General features: G+C 42.7%; 1 protein-coding gene across 1 annotated transcript; it reads left to right on the top strand.

The window, feature by feature from the left end:
• The first annotated feature begins 1,324 nt into the window (after positions 1–1,324).
• LOC139380164 (neurexophilin-2-like) lies at positions 1,325–13,810 on the top strand. The gene is made up of 2 exons (XM_071122607.1): positions 1,325–1,330; positions 13,013–13,810. The coding sequence occupies exons 1-2, from the start codon at positions 1,325–1,327 to the stop codon at positions 13,808–13,810; spliced, it is 804 nt and encodes a 267-aa protein (XP_070978708.1).
• The last annotated feature ends 4,253 nt before the right edge of the window (positions 13,811–18,063 follow it).

Below are 18,063 nucleotides of genomic sequence, written 5' to 3'. Positions count from 1 at the left end.
AAAACATATTATTGGTCGTACTGATGGTGAGGTGACGCTGATCTTATATTCAGTAGTTCTTCTCGACTGTATGTAATGAAACCTAAGATTACCTGGGGTACTAATGTAAGAAATAACACGTAAAAAAACAAAAAACTGCATAGTTTCCTAGGAAATCGAAGCGAGGCGGCCATCTCTGTCGGCGCCGGAAGTAACCGGCGCCGACAGGAGGGTTTGGTGGTTTGGGTAGTCTGGATGATCTGTATGGTCTGGGTGATCTGTATGGTCTGGGTAGTCTGGATGGTCTGTGTAGTCTGGGTGGTCTGGAGTTATCTGTATGGTCTGTGTAGTCTGGATGGTCCGGGTAGCCTGGATGGTCCGGGTAGTCTGGATGGTCCGGGTGGTCCTGGTGTTCTGGGTTGTCTGGATGGTCCTGGTGGTTTGGGTAGTCTGGATGGTCTGGGTAGTCTGGATGGTCTGGGTAGTCTGGATGGTCCAGATAGATTCTCTACAGATGACTTTCTATCAAACTTTGTTTGGATAGTGGATTGTCTATATGGTCCTTGTTCCCCTGTGGTTGGAAGGTAGGGTTGGCTCGTGAGAGACAAATTCTCTAAGAATATTATGATAATATTTAGATTAATTTGAGCCTTAACCTGAAAACACCCAAACTTGACAGACTCCATCCTTACAGATCCACAGGAGATCTGACTATAGTTTTCTATCGCTTTCCTTTTTCCATGATGGTACATGAAGGATCTACATAATATCCCCCTCTTCTCCCATGTTTCCTTATCAGCAGTCCAAACCAGACACTGCCAAGTTTACTGCGCCATCTATTGGTGGGATGATATAATGATATACTACAAACCAACTGCTTTACTATACCACATGGTGGTGCAGAAGACACACCAATATCTGGTTTGATCATGCAGTATATTCATAACTACAGTATATCTCAGTGGTTCATAGATCAGAGTGTGTTTGAACGAAGACCTCACTATTATTTAGATCATTGTGTCTGACATGAGACAGACTTCCAAAAGACATCAGGTAAATATGTAAAACATACTGGCCACAGTAATGTGTTGGTCCAACTATTCTGATGTTATCTGAAATAGCCTGGACCGACAATATAATGGGCAGACAGGCTAACTGTTACAACAGTTACAAACCTTTAAGTGGTTGAGATATTTTTCTCATATAGGCCACTTCTGGATATGGAATATGGCATGAGTTCTGGAATATGGCATGAGTTCTGGAATATGGCAGGAGTTCTGGAATATGGCAGGGGTTCTGGAATATGGCAGGAGTTTTATTAGTGATCTGAATCAAATGTGTCATCATGACGGTACAAAAAAAACAAAAAAACATATTTTTTTATCTTTGTATTATCTTTTACCAGATCTCATGTGTTATATTCTCCTACATTCCATTCACATTTCCACAAACTTCAAAGCTTTTCCTTTCAAATAGTATCAAGAAAATGCATAGCCTTGCTTTAGGTCCTGAGCTACAGGCATTTAGATTTGGCTATGTCATTTTAGGTGAAAATGCTTAACTGACTTGCCTAGTTAAAAAAATATGAAAACAGAAGTAAATAGCCATACATGCAGCAACTGAATGGGTTAATGGTTAAAGAAATTGATATGATCCTAAACAGAAGTTGAGAACCATGACATCTAGCTCCTTACATGCTCAATTCCTCCTAGGTAGACTTCAAAGGGAGACCTTTTTCTCTCCATGCACTCAGACAGCAGAGCGAACCTCGGAACATGGGGCAGATAGTACATTGTGACAACTACAGAGGAGAGCATATCCACAAACCGCGCACTCCAGATTGCAGTAGTAAGTAGGTTCTAGGTTCTTCAGTGCAACACCGGGTTGTTCTCTGCTGAAAAACATAATTTCACCAAGACAATGTGTAATGGCATTATGACATTGCTGCTTGGGCAAATATATATATACATATATTTATTTTAAGCAGATGCAAATCGGCTTTAAGGCTGATTTGTCTCAATCAAGACACTGAATACAGCCACTGGAAATGTATTTGGGCAGAATTCTCTGTTTTTTCCCGGATAGAAAATAGGTTTCTGCTTCAGAACAATAAACCCAGTTAAGTCTGAGCACTGTGGTGACTGAGGAGACTGCTTGCCCGAAGTGCATGGAGAGGATGGATTCACTGTCTGTTCCGAACTGACGGAGAGAGCCTAGCCTACTGCATTGAGAAAAAGGTAAGGTGCAATTTTAATGTCTTTATGGTAATGCATGTAGCTTATTCATACACAGTTTACAACAAATATTGCAAGCATATTTTTACTCAAAATGTATTTATAAGCATAAGCATTCAAACTCAGAATACTTTAGTGTTTGTGCTTATTATACCATGAACGTTATGATTGACAGTAATGCCGGGATACATATGAAATGCCATGTGGTTTAATGATATTATGATTCTATTCTACAAAGTGTTTGTCTGTGTATCCTCCACAGCTGATGGCAGCAATGGCATCCTCTTTTCCCAAAACATTCCGAAGGGGATTCCATGGCCATTAATCCTAAATAAAGTCTGAGAGCAGAGAGCAACCATGAAAACACCAAGATCGTTCCTGTTAATTTTCCTCCTATATCATGTGAGTTCTTTAATATAAACTAAACTGTTTTTTCTCGGGTATGAGGAATAGCCTACAGTCACAAATTACAAATTACATTATTTTGTTAATTTAATGCAATCTTTTCAAAGATAGTTTAGGATCTGATTAGTATGATTTATCTGCTAAATAAATGAACTGTCAAAACACTTTGCAAGACATGGCAAATACATAAAAAATATGTTCATGCAGGTGACATTAAACAGGAGTTAAGTTTCAAATCAGTACATTATTTTAAAACATACTTGACAATGTTTTTACACACCACCTCCAAAATAAAAAAGTCTCTATTCAATGTATTCATATAGAGAAATAAAGACTGCCCCCACTGTGACTGTGCTATAGAGAAATAAAGACTGGCCACACTGTGACTGTGCTATAGAGAAATAAAGACTGGCCACACTGTGACTGTGCTATAGAAAAATACAGACTGGCCACACTGTGACTGTGCTATAGAGAAATAAAGACTGGCCCCACTGTGACTGTGCTATAGATAAATAAAGACTGGCGCCACTGTGACTGTGCTATAGAGAAATAAAGACTGGCGCCACTGTGACTGTGCTATAGAGAAATAACACATTCAGGATGAGTATAGGCTATACAGTAGAAGTATATTTAATACAATTACAATTATAACTGTCATTATTTATAAATTGTTGGAATTGATCTGTATCGATAAAGTTGAATTTCACATAGCAGACCTATGGGGACAGGCATGGTCCACATGAACATATATAGCAGAGCTATGGGAACAGGCATGGTCTACATGAACATATATAGCAGAGCTATGGGGACAGGCATGGTCCACATGAACATATATAGCAGAGCTATGGGGACAGGCATGGTCCACATGAACATATATAGCAGAGCTATGGGGACAGGCATGGTCCACATGAACATATATAGCAGAGCTATGGGGACAGGCATGGTCTACATTAATATGCTATATAACTGTTACAGACCTATATCTATCCAACCCTGCCTTTCTAAGGTCTTCGAAAGCCAAGTTAACAAACAGATCACCTACCATTTTTAATCCATGTAACAGTTTGGGTCTGGAGTGTCTCCCCCTTTGAAGAGGGGGATGACGGCAGCAGCTTTCCAATCTTTGGGAATCTCAGACGATACGAAAGCGAGGTTGAACATGCTCGTAATAGGGGTTGCAACAATTGCGGGAATCATTTTAGAAAGAGAGGGCTGATTTATAGGGGTCCAGATTTTTCCGCTCTTTAAGAACATCCGCTATCTGGATTTGGGTGAAGGAGAAATGGGGAGGCTTGGGAAAGTTGATGTGGGGGGTGCAGAGCTGTTGACCGGGGTAGGGGTAGCCAGGTGGAAAGCATGGCCAGCCGTAGAAAAATGCTTATTGAAATTCTCGATTATCGGTGGTGACAGTGTTACCGAGCCTCAGTGGAGTGGGCAGCTGGGAGGAGGAGCTCTTATTCTCCATGGACTTTTTTTGGAGTTTGTGCTACAGGATGCAAATGTCTGTTTAAAAAAGCTAGCCTTTGCTTTCCTAACCAAGTCCTAAAGCAATGGGACACCATACATCGTTCTCAGATTATTACCAATACCACAAGGTATAATTTTTAACACCCAGAAAAGGCTACTCTTCTTGATGTTATCCTCACAAACAATCCTAACAGGTATCAGTCTGGTGTTTTCTGGAATGACCTTGATCACTGTTTTTACAGCCTGTGTTCGTAATGGCTGCTCAGTGAAACGACCTGTCCTGACTTGTCATAGACGCTTGCTAAAAAACTTTACTGAGCCAGCCTTCCTTCATGAACTGGCCTCTATAAAATGGTATAGAATCACCTTGATCCCCTCTGTCAAAGACGCTTGGACCTTCTTTTTTAAATATTTTCAGTGGTATTGTTAACACACCCCCATAAATAAAATGAGAATTAAAAACAGGTTCAGCCCCTGGTTCGACCGTGATCTTGCAGAGTTACTCCACCTCAAGAATTGCATTTGGCGAAAGGCTCGGCACACGCATACTCAGTCTGACTGGCTCTCGTTCAGGCAAATGAGAAATACGTGCACTCAGGCTATCCAGAAGGCTAAAGTTAGTTACTTTAAGGAGCAGTTCTCTCTCTGTGGGTCTAACCCCAAGAAGTTCTGGATAACGTTGAAAGACTTGGAGAATAAATCCTCCTCCTCACAGCTGCCCATGTCCCTAGAAGTTGATGATGTGGTTGTTACTGACAAGAAGCACATGGCTGAGCTCTTTAATCACCACTTCATTAAGTCAGGATTCCATGCCTCCTTGCCTATCCAACATTTCCTCATCTCGCACCCATTCTAATGCGACTGTCCCTGATGCTTCTCTCTCTTTTTCCTGTGCACTGCTACAAAGATTCTCCCTGCAGGCAGTCACTGAGTATGAGGTGATTAAGGAGCTCCTGAAACTTGACCCTCCCCAAAATATCTGGGTCAGATGGTTTAAACCCTTTCTTCTTTAAGGTTGCCCATATCATCGCCAAGCCTATCTCCAACCTTTTAACCGATCTCTCCTTTCTGGGGAGGTTCCCATTGCTTGGAAGGCAGCCACGGTTCGTCCTTTATTTAAAGGGGAGATCAAGCTGATCCTAATTGTCATAGGCCTATTTCTATTTTTCCCTGTTTATCGAAAGTGTTGGAAAAACTTGCCAATAATCAACTGACTGGCTTTCTTGATGTCTATAGTATTCTCTCTGGTATGCAATCTGGTTTCTGCTCAGGTTATGGATGTATCACTGCAACCTTAAAGGTCCTTAATGATGTCACCATTGCCCTTGATTCTAAGCAATGTTGTGCTGCTATTTTTATTGACTTGGCCAAAGCTTCTGATACAGTACACCGTTTCATTCTTGTGGGCCGGCTAAGGAGTATTGGTGTCTCTGAGGGACCTTTGGCCTGGTTTGCAAACTACCCCTCTCAAAGAGTGCAATGTTTAAAGTCCGAACATCTGCTATCTCAGCTACTGCCTGTCACCAAGGGAGTACACCAAGGCTCAACCCTAGGCCCCACACTCTTCTCAATATACATATGTACAGTGCATTCAGAAAGTATTTGGACCCCTTGACTTTTTCCACATTTTATTACGTTACAGCCTTATTCTAAAATTGATTAAAAAAACAAATGTTTCCCTCATCAATCTACACCCATAATGACAAAGCAAAAACAGATTTTTAGACATTTTTGCAAATGTATATAAAAAAAATGAAATCACATTTTCTTAAGAATTCAGATCCTTTACTCAGTACTTTGTTAAAGCACCTTTGGCAGATATTTAAGCCTGGAGTCTTCTTGGGTATGATGCTACAAGCATGGCACACCTGTATTTGGGGAGTTCTTCCCATTCTTCTCTGCAGATCCTCTCAAGCTCTGTCAGGTTGGATGGGGAGCATTGCTGCACAGCTGTTTTCAGGCTTCTCCAAAGATGTTCGATCTGGATCTGGCTAGGCCACTCAAAGACATTAAAATAATTGTCCCGAAGCCACTCCTGCGTTGTCTGGCTGTGTGCTTCGGGTTGTTATCCTGTTGGAAGGGGAATCTTCGTCCCAGCCTGAGGTCCTGAGCGCTCTCAAATCAAATTGAATCAAAATGTATTGGTCACATACACACGGTTAGCAGATGTTATTGCAAGTGTAGCGAAATGCTTGTGCTTCTAGTTTCGACAGTGCAGCAATATCTAACAAGTAATCTAACAATTCCACAACAACTACCTAATACACACAAATCTAAGTAAAGGAATGGAATAAGAATATATAAATATATGGATGAATAATGACAGCGCGGCATAGGCAAGATGGTATAAAATACAGTATATACATATGAGATGAGTAATGCAAGATATGCAAACATTATTAAAGTGGCATTATTAAAGTGACTAGTGATCAATTCATTTAAGTGGCCAATGATTTCAAGTCTGTATGTAGGCAGCAGCCTCTCTGTGTTAGTGATGGCTGTCTAACAGTCTAATGGCCTTGAGATAGAAGCTGTTTTTCAGTCTCTCGGTCCCAGCTTGGATGCACCTGTACTGACCTCGCCTTCTGGTAGCGGGGTGAACAGGCAGTGGCTCGGGTGGTTGTTGTCCTTGATGATCTTTTTGGCCTTCCTGTGACATTGGGTGCTGTAGGTGTCCTGGAGGGCAGGTAGGTAGCGTTGTGCAGACCGCACCACCCTTTGGAGAGCCTTGAGGTTGAGGGCGGTGCAGTTGCCGTACCAGGTGGTGATACAGCCCGACAGGATGTTCTCAATTGTGCATCTGTAGAAGTTTGTAAGGGTTTTTAGGTGACAAGCCACATTTCTTCCACCTCCTGAGGTTGAAGAGGTGCTGTTGAGCCTTCTTCACCACAGTCTGTGTGGGTGGACCATTTCAGTTTGTTAGTGATGTATACGCAGAGGAACATCAAACTGACAGGTAAGGTGGAGGTGATATGATCCTTGACTAGTCTCAAAGCACTTCATGATGACAGAAGTGAGTGCTACGGGGCGATAGTCATTTAGTTCAGTTACCTTTGCATTCTTGGGTACAGGAACAATGGTGGCCATCCTGAAGCATATGGGGACAGTAGACTTGGATAGGGAGAGATTGAATGTAAAAACTTCAGCCAGCTGTTCGGTGCATGCTCTGAGGACACGGCTGGGGATGCCATCTGGGCCAGCAGCCTTGTGAGGGTTAACATGTTTAAATGTCTTACTCACGTCGGCCACGGAGAAGGAGAGCCCACAGTCCTTGGTAGCGGGCTGCATCGGTGGAACTGTATTTTCCTCAAAGCGGGCGAGGTGTTTAGTTTGTCTGGAAGCAAGATGTTGGTGTCGGTGACGTGGCTGGTGTTCCTTTTAATGGTCACAGTAGTGACAACCTCTCCTATACACGTCCTTATAAACTCACTCACCGAATCAGCGTATTCGTCAATGTTGTTGTTTGACGCAACATATCCCAGTCCACGTGATGGAAGCAGTCTTGGAGTTTGGAATCAGATTGGTCGGACCAGCGTTGAACAGACCTGTGCAACTGGGTACTGGACTTCCTGACGGGCTGCCCCCAGGTGGTGAGGGTAGGTAACAACATCTCCACCCCGCTGATCCTCAACACTGGGGCCCCACAAGGGTGCGTTCTGAGCCCTCTCCTGTACTCCCTGGCCACGCACGCCTCCAACTCAATCATCAAGTTTGCGACGACACTACAGTGGTAGGCTTGATTACCAACAACGACGAGACGGCCTACAGGGAGGAGGTGAGGGCCCTCGGAGTGTGGTGTCAGGAAAATAACCTCACACTCAACGTCAACAAAACTAAGGAGATAATTGTGGACTTCAGGAAACAGCAGAGGGAACACCCCCCTATCCACATCGATGGGACAGTAGTGGAGAGGGTAGTAACTTTTAAGTTCCTCTGTGTACACATCACAGACAAACTGAATTGGTCCACCCACACAGACAGCATCGTGAAGAAGGCGCAGCAGTGCCTCTTCAACCTCAGGAGGCTGAAGAAATTTGGCTTGTCACCAAAAGCACTCACAAACTTCTACAGATGCACAATCGAGAGCATCCTGTCGGGCTGTATCACCGCCTGGTACGGCAACTGCTCCGCCCACAACCGTAAGGCTCTCCAGAGGGTAGTGAGGTCTGCACAACGCATCAGCGGGGGCAAACTACCTGCCCTCCAGGACACCTACACCACCCGATGTCACAGGAAGGCCATAAAGATCATCAAGGACAACAACCACCCGAGCCACTGCCTGTTCACCCCGCTATCATCCAGAAGGCGAGGTCAGTACAGGTGCATCAAAGCTGGGACCGAGAGACTGAAAAACAGCTTCTATCTCAAGGCCATCAGACTGTTAACCTGTTGCGACGACCAAACCCGGATCCGGGATTCTATTTATAGACCTAAGCTCATTACCATAACGCAACGTTAACTATTCATGAAAATCGCAAATGAAATGAAATAAATATGCTAGCTCTCAAGCTTAGCCTTTTGTTAACAACACTGTCATCTCAGATTTTCAAAATATGCTTTTCAACCATAGGAAAACAATCATTTGTGTAACAGTAGCTAGCTAGTGTAGCATTTTGCGTTAGCATTAGCGTTAGCATTAGCGTTAGCATTTAGCAGGCAACTATCACAAAAACAAGTAAAGCCTTCAAATAAAATAACTTACCTTTGAAGAACTTCTGATGTTTTCAATGAGGAGACTCTCAGTTAGATAGCAGATGCTCCGTTTTTCCAAAAAGATTCTTTGTGTATTAGAAATAGCTCCGTTTTGTACATCACATTTGGCTACCAAAAAAAAAAAAAAAAAAAAAAAAAAAAAAACGAAAATTCAGCCCTCAAAACGCGAACTTTTTTCCAAATTAACTCCATAATATCGACTGAAACATGGCAAACGTGGTTTAGAATCAATCCTCAAGGTGTTTTTCCACATATCTCTTCAATGATATATCCTTCGTGGAAGCCTGGTTTCTCCTTGCTCTCAAATGGAAAAATAATTGCACCTGGCTTTACGCTCCAATTTCGACGCAGGGACACCAGGCGGACACTTGGAAAATGTAGTCTCTTATGGTCAATCTTCCAATGATATGCCTACAAATACGTCACAATGCTGCTAACACTTTGGGGGAACGACAGAAAGTGTAGGCTCATTCCTTGCGCAATCACAGCCATATAAGGAGACAATGGAAAACAGAGCTTCAGAAATTCTGCTCATTTCCTGGTTGATGCATCATCTTGGTTTCGCCTGTAGAATGAGTTCTGGGGCACTTACAGACAATATCTTTGCAGATTCTGAAACTTCAGAGTGTTTTCTTTCAAAAACTGTCAAGAATATGCATAGTCGAGCATCTTTTCGTGACAAAATATCGCGCTTAAAACGGGAACGTTTTTTATCCAAAAATGAAATAGCGCCCCTAGAGATCAAAGAGGTTAAACAGCCACCACTAACATTGAGTGGCTGCTGCCAACACACTGACTCAACTCCAGCCACTTTAATAATGGGAATTGATGTAAAATATATCACTAGCCACTTTAAACAATGCTACCTAATATAATGTTTACATACCCTACATTATTCATCTCATATGTATATACTGTATATACTGTACTCTATATCATCTACTGCATCTTTATGTAACACATGTATAACTAGCCACTTTAAACTATGCCACTTTGTTTACATACCCTACATTACTCATCTCATATGTACAGTGCCTTGCGAAAGTATTCGGCCCCCTTGAACTTTGCGACCTTTTGCCACATTTCAGGCTTCAAACATAAAGATATAAAACTGTATTTTTTTGTGAAGAATCAACAACAAGTGGGACACAATCATGAAGTGGAACGACATTTATTGGATTTTTCAAACTTTTTTAACAAATCAAAAACTGAAAAATTGGGCGTGCAAAATTATTCAGCCCCCTTAAGTTAATACTTTGTAGCGCCACCTTTTGCTGCGATTACAGCTGTAAGTCGCTTGGGGTATGTCTCTATCAGTTTTGCACATCGAGAGACTGACATTTTTTCCCATTCCTCCTTGCAAAACAGCTCGAGCTCAATGAGGTTGGATGGAGAGCATTTGTGAACAGCAGTTTTCAGTTCTTTCGACAGATTCTCGATTGGATTCAGGTCTGGACTTTGACTTGGCCATTCTAACACCTGGATATGTTTATTTTTGAACCATTCCATTGTAGATTTTGCTTTATGTTTTGGATCATTGTCTTGTTGGAAGACAAATCTCCGTCCCAGTCTCAGGTCTTTTGCAGACTCCATCAGGTTTTCTTCCAGAATGGTCCTGTATTTGGCTCCATCCATCTTCCCATACATTTTAACCATCTTCCCTGTCCCTGCTGAAGAAAAGCAGGCCCAAACCATGATGCTGCCACCACCATGTTTGACAGTGGGGATGGTGTGTTCAGGGTGATGAGCTGTGTTGCTTTTACGCCAAACATAACGTTTTGCACTGTTGCCAAAAAGTTCAATTTTGGTTTCATCTGACCAGAGCACCTTCTTCCACATGTTTGGTGTGTCTCCCAGGTGGCTTGTGGCAAACTTTAAACGACACTTTTTATGGATATCTTTAAGAAATGGCTTTCTTCTTGCCACTCTTCCATAAAGGCCAGATTTGTGCAATATACGACTGATTGTTGTCCTATGGACAGAGTCTCCCACCTCAACTGTAGATCTCTGCAGTTCATCCAGAGTGATCATGGGCCTCTTGGCTGCATCTCTGATCAGTCTTCTCCTTGTATGAGCTGAAAGTTTAGAGGGACGGCCAGGTCTTGGTAGATTTGCAGTGGTCTGATACTCCTTCCATTTCAATATTATCGCTTGCACAGTGCTCCTTGGGATGTTTAAAGCTTGGGAAATCTTTTTGTATCCAAATCCGGCTTTAAACTTCTTCACAACAGTATCTCGGACCTGCCTGGTGTGTTCCTTGTTCTTCATGATGCTCTCTGCGCTTTTAACGGACCTCTGAGACTATCACAGTGCAGGTGCATTTATATGGAGACTTGATTACACACAGGTGGATTGTATTTATCATTATTAGTCATTTAGGTCAACATTGGATCATTCAGAGATCCTCACTGAACTTCTGGAGAGAGTTTGCTGCACTGAAAGTAAAGGGGCTGAATAATTTTGCACGCCCAATTTTTCAGTTTTTGATTTGTTAAAAAAGTTTGAAATATCCAATAAATGTCGTTCCACTTCATGATTGTGTCCCACTTGTTGTTGATTCTTCACAAAAAAATACAGTTTTATATCTTTATGTTTGAAAAATGAAATGTGGCAAAAGGTCGCAAAGTTCAAGGGGGCCGAATACTTTCGCAAGGCACTGTATATACTGTACTTGATACCATCTACTGCATCTTGCCTATGCCGCTCTGTACCATCACTCATTCATATATCTTTATGTACATATTCTTTATCCCTTTACACTTGTGTGTATAAGGTGGTAGTTTTGGAATTGTTAGTTAGATTACTCATTGGTTATTACTGCATTGTCGGAACTAGAAGCACAAGCATTTCGCTACACTTGCATTAACATCTGCTAACCATGTGTATGTGACAAATACATTTGATTTGATTTGATCTTTTATTTGATTTGATTTGATTTACATCAATATTATTCTCTGAGGCAACCCAGAACATATCCCAGTCCGCGTGATCAAAACAACCTTGAACCGTGGATTCCGATTGGTCAGACCAAAGTTGAATAGTCCTTAGCACGGCTACTTCCTGTTTGAGCTTCTGCCTATAGGAAGGGAGGAGCAAAATGGAGTCGTGTTCAGATATGCCGAAAGGAGGGTGGGGAGGACCTTGTATGCATTGAGGAAGTTAGAGTAGTAGTGATCCAGTGTTTTTCCAGCGCGAGTGCTACAGTTGATATGTTGATAGAATTTCAGTAGCCTTGTTTTCAAATTTGCCTTGTTAAAATCCCAAGCTACAATAAATGCAGCCTCAGGATATATGGTTTCCAGTTTGCATAAAGTCCAGTGAAGTTCCTTGAGGGCCATCGTGGTATCAGCTTGAGGGGGGATATACATGGCTGTGACAATAACCGAAGATAATTATCTTGGAAGATAATACGGTCGGATTTTGATTGTGAGGAATTCTTGGTCAGGTGAACAGAGGGACTTGAGTTCCTGTATGTTGTTACAATTACACCACGAGTCGTTAATCATGAAACATATACCCCTGCCCTTCTTCTTCCCAGAGAGATGTTTATTCCTGTCGGCGCGATGCACAAAGAATCTAGGTGGCTGTACAGACTCCAACAGCATATACATACCGAGAGAGCCATGTTTCCTTGAAACAGAGTATGTCTTCCTCTTCTCCCTGGCAATGTTGTTTTGGGTCAGCCTCTGGAATCAGTTCAAATGCCCTGGGTGGTTCGGACAAAGGATACGCTTCGGGAAAGTCGTATTCCTGGTCGTGCTGCTGATATCCAATAGTTCTTCCCGGCTGTATATAAAAACACTTAAGATTTTCTGGGCTAACAATGTAAGAAATAAGTTCTAAAAAATGAAATACTGCCAAGTGTCCTAAGGATTAGAAGCGAGGCAGCCCTCTCTGTCGGCACCATCTTGATGATACTGACGCTCAGAACTAAAGTTTCACGTAATAGGTCAGCTGCTTGATTAAAGGGGCAGTGGAGTTAAAAATGGGATTTCCTGTATTTTTTAAGGATATAAACTTTTGAATCTTTTTAAAAACTAAAATACACTACGTTTGCATTTCCTGCTCTTCAGGAAAATTCTCAGCAACAAAAGAGTGATCAAATTAAGATCCTACATCTGTATGCATCCAGTTACTATGCTGTCTGGAATAATATGGCAGAGTTCATGTCCTCTAACCTTTCCCTCTGTGTCTTTTTCTTTGTTTCTCTGTAGGTGTGGTGCAGGAAAGCCAAACAGCAGTTCCAAACAGCAGCAGAGACAGAGCTGATAGAGTGGGGGGAGGGGGACCATGAGGAGGAGTTCTCCCCCAGCGGAGCCGGGGCCAATCCCAGAGTTCTCAAGCCCCTGAGGCTGTTCGCTACGGGGGTCCCTGGAGCCCCCGGGTCCGTTGGGACCCCCAGCCTTAAACGCAACCCCATCAGGGAGATGACATACCTAGAGAGCATGGAGGACTTCTGGGATTGGTTATCCAACCAGACAGATGTTCAGGCCAGCCAGGCCAGAACCAAGCGACGACCCATCATCAAGACAGGCAAGTTTAAGAAGATGTTTGGCTGGGGAGACTTCCATTCCAACATTAAGACTGTCAAACTCAACCTGCTGATCACCGGGAAGATCGTGGACCACGGTAACGGAACGTTCAGTGTTTACTTCCGCCATAACTCCACTGGCCTGGGGAACGTGTCGGTGAGTCTGGTGCCGCCGTCTAAAGTGGTGGATTTTGAGATATCTCAGCATTCCACACTGGAGACCAAAGACTCTAAAGCTTTCAACTGTCGTATCGAGTATGAGAAGACCGACCGCAACAAGAAGACGGCTCTGTGCAGCTTCGACTCCTCCAAGGTGTGTTACCAGGAACAGACACAGAGCCACGTCTCCTGGCTCTGCTCTAAGCCCTTTAAAGTCATCTGCATCTACATTGCCTTCTACAGTGTGGACTACAAACTGGCGCAGAAGGTCTGCCCGGACTACAACTACCATAGTGACACTCCCTACTCTTCCACTGGCTGAAGGTCTGCCGGACTACAACTACCATAAGGACACTCCCTACTCCTCCACTGGCTGAAGGTCTGCCCGGACTACAACTACCATAATGACACTCCCTACTCCTCTACTGGCTGAAGGTCTGTGAGACTACAGCTACCATAATGACACTCCCTACTCCTCCACTGGCTGAAGGTCTGCCGGACTACAACTACCATAATGACACTCCCTACTCCTCCACTGGCTGAAGGTCTGCCGGACTACAACTACCATAATGACACTCCCTACTCCTCCACTGGCTGAAGGTCTGCCGGACTACAACTACCATAATGACACTCCCTACTCCTCCACTGGCTGAAGGTCTGCCGGACTACAACTACCATAATGACACTCCCTACTCCTCCACTGGCTGAAGGTCTGCCGGACTACAACTACCATAATGACACTCCCTACTCCTCCACTGGCTGAAGGTCTGCCGGACTACAACTACCATAATGACACTCCCTACTCCTCCACTGGCTGAAGGTCTGCCGGACTACAACTACCATAATGACACTCCCTACTCCTCCACTGGCTGAAGGTCTGCCGGACTACAACTACCATAATGACACTCCCTACTCCTCCACTGGCTGAAGGTCTGCCGGACTACAACTACCATAATGACACTCCCTACTCCTCCACTGGCTGAAGGTCTGCCGGACTACAACTACCATAATGACACTCCCTACTCCTCCACTGGCTGAAGGTCTGCCGGACTACAACTACCATAATGACACTCCCTACTCCTCCACTGGCTGATCCCGTCTGTAGCATGTACCTGGATCTCCCTTAGAGTTAGTTTGACCAAGTATGACCAACCCTGTTTGACTTTTGAAAAGAAAAAGTTTATAACCAACCCTGCTTCTGTTCCGGTTGACCGTTGGGGCCAACCGTTCTGTTAGTTTGACCACAATATGGCCTACCATTCTCTTAGTTTTAATACAATATGACCAACCCTGGCCGAACGTTCTGTTAGTTTGACCACAATATGACCAACCCTGGCCGACCTTTCTGTTAGTTTGACCACAATATGGCCAACCCTGGTCGACCATTCTGTTAGTTTGACCACAATATGACCAACCCTGGTCGACCATTCTGTTAGTTTGACCACAATATGACCAACCCTATCGGACCGTTCTGTTAGTTTATCCACAATATGACCAACCCTAGCCGACCGTTCTGTTAGTTTGACCACAATATGACCAACCCTGGTTCGATTGGCCAAGCCAATCCTTCTGTTCCTCCTCCTCATCCCCACAATGTGTTCTTAGTAAATCCCAGTCCATTAGAACAGTCCAGGTGTGTGGTAATGGGGTAGACCATAGACTCTCACTACTACATGACACCCTGCAGATCTTTACAACAATGTCAATGTCAAATCACTTCTCAAATCACATTTTAATCACATATACAGTTGAAATGTACATACACCTTAGCCAAACTCAGTTTTTCACAATTCCTGACATTTACTCCTAGTAAAAATTCCCCATCTTAGGTCAGTTAGGATCACCACTTTATTTTAAGAATGTGAAATGTCAGAATAATATTAGAGTGATTTATTTCAGCTTTCATTTATTTCATCACATTCCAGTAGGTCAGAAGTTTACATACACTCAATTAGTTTTTGATAGCATTGCCTTTAAATTGTTTAACTTGGGTCAAACGTTTCGGATATCCTTCCACAAGCTTCCCGCAATAAGTCGGGTGAATTTTGACCTGAGTCAGGTTTGTAAGACCTCCTTGCTCGCACACACTCAGTTCTGCCCACAAATTTTCTATAGGATTGACGGCCACTCCAATACCTTGACTTTGTTGTCCTTAAGCCATTTTGCCACAACTTTGGAAGTATGCTTGGTGTCATTGTCCATTTGGAAGACCCATTTGCGACCAAGCTTTAACTTCCTGACTGATGTCTTGAGATGTTGCTTCAATATATCCACATCATTGTCCTCATGAAGCCATCTATTTTGTGAAGTGCACCAGTCCCTCCTGCAGCAAAGCACCCCCACAACATGATGCTGCTACTCTCGTGCTTCACAGTTGGGATGGTGTTCTTCGGCTTGCAAACCTCCCCCTTTTCCCTCCAAACATAACGATGGTCATTACGGCCAATCAGTTCTATTTTTGTTTCATCAGACTAGAGGACATTTCTCCAAAAAGTACGATCTTTGTCCCCATATGAAGTTGCAAACCATAGTCTGGATTTTTAATGTCAGTTTTGGAGCAGTGGCTTTTCCTTGCTGATTGGCCTTTCAGGTTATGTCTATATAGGACTCGTTTTACTGTGGCTATAGATACTTTTGTACCTGTTTCCTCCAGCATCTTCACAAGGTCCTTTGATGTTGTGCTGGGATTGATTTGCAATTTTCGCACCAAAGTACGTTAATCTCTAGGAGACAGAACACGTCTCCTTCCTGAGCAGTATGACGGCTGCATGGTCCCATGGTGTTTATACTTGTGTACTATTGTTTGTACAGATGAACGTGGTACCTTCAGGCATTTGGAGATTGCTCCCAAGGATGAACCAGACTTGTGGAGGTAAACAATTGTTTTCTGAGGTCTTGGCTGATTTTATTTTATTTTTTCCCATGATGTCAAGCAAAGAGTTTGAAGGTTGTCCTTGAAATACATCCACAGGTACACCTCCAATTGACTCAAATGATGTCAATTAGCCTATCAGAAGCTTCTAAAGCCATGGCATAATTTTCTGGAATTTTCCAAGCTGTTTAAATGCACAGTCAATTTAGTGTATGTAAACTTCTGACCCACTGGAATTGTGATACAGTGAATTATAAGTGAAATAATCTGTCTGTAAACAATTGTTGGAAAAATGACTTGTCATGCACAAAGTAGATGTCCTAACCGACTTGCCAAAACTATAGTTTGTTAACAAGAAATTTGTGGAGTGGTTGAAAAATTAGTTTTAATGACTCCAACCTAAGTGTATGTAAACTTCCAACTTCAACTGTATATAACAACATGAGTTATAGGAGAGTGGTCTGATAACAATAGAAGATACAGGAGTTATGGGAGAGGTGTCTGATAACAATAGAAGATATAGGAGAGGAGTCTGAAAACAATATAAGATACAGGAGTTATAGGAGAGGTGTCTGGTAACAATAGAAGATACAGGAGTTATGGGAGAGGTGTCTGATAACAATAGAAGATACAGGAGTTATAGGAGAGGTGTCTGATAACAATAGAAGGTACAGGAGTTATAGGAGAGGTGTCTGGTAACAATAGAAGATACAGGAGTTATGGGAGAGTTGTCTGATAACAATAGAAGATACAGGAGTTATAGGAGAGGTGTCTGATAACAATAGAAGATACAGGAGTTATAGGAGAGGTGTCTGGTAACAATAGAAGATACAGGAGTTATGGGAGAGGTGTCTGATAACAATAGAAGATACAGGAGTTATAGGAGAGGTGTCTGATAACAATAGAAGATACAGGAGTTATGGGAGAGGTGTCTGATAACAATAGAAGATACAGGAGTTATGGGAGAGGTGTCTGATAACAATAGAAGATATAGGAGAGGAGTCTGAAAACAATATAAGATACAGGAGTTATAGGAGAGGTGTCTGGTAACAATAGAAGATACAGGAGTTATGGGAGAGGTGTCTGATAACAATAGAAGATAAAGGAGTTATGGGATAGGTTTCTGATAACAATAGAAGATACAGCAGTTATGGGAGAGGTGTCTGATAACAATAGAAGATACAGGAGTTATGGGAGAGGTGTCTGATAACAATAGAAGATACAGGAGTTATAGGAGAGGTGCCTGATAACAATAGAAGGTACAGGAGTTATGGGAGAGGTGTCTGATAACAATAGAAGATACAGGAGTTATGGGAGAGGTGTCTGATAACAATAGAAGATACAAGAGTTATGGGAGAGGTGTCTGATAACAATAGAAGATATAGGAGAGGAGTCTGAAAACAATATAAGATACAGGAGTTATAGGAGAGGTGTCTGGTAACAATAGAAGATACAGGAGTTATGGGAGAGGTGTCTGATAACAATAGAAGATAAAGGAGTTATGGGATAGGTTTCTGATAACAATAGAAGATACAGGAGTTATGGGAGAGGTGTCTGATAACAATAGAAGATATAGGAGTTATGGGAGAGGTGTCTGATAACAATAGAAGATGTGCCTGATAACAATAGAAGGTACAGGAGTTATAGGAGAGGTGTCTGATAACAATAGAAGGTACAGGAGTTATAGGAGAGGTGTCTGATAA

Source organism: Oncorhynchus clarkii, chromosome 22 (genome assembly GCF_045791955.1).
Source record: "Oncorhynchus clarkii lewisi isolate Uvic-CL-2024 chromosome 22, UVic_Ocla_1.0, whole genome shotgun sequence".
NCBI lineage: Eukaryota > Metazoa > Chordata > Actinopteri > Salmoniformes > Salmonidae > Oncorhynchus > Oncorhynchus clarkii.
Note: the sequence above shows the minus strand (reverse complement) of the source record. Positions and strands in the feature narration are given on the sequence as shown.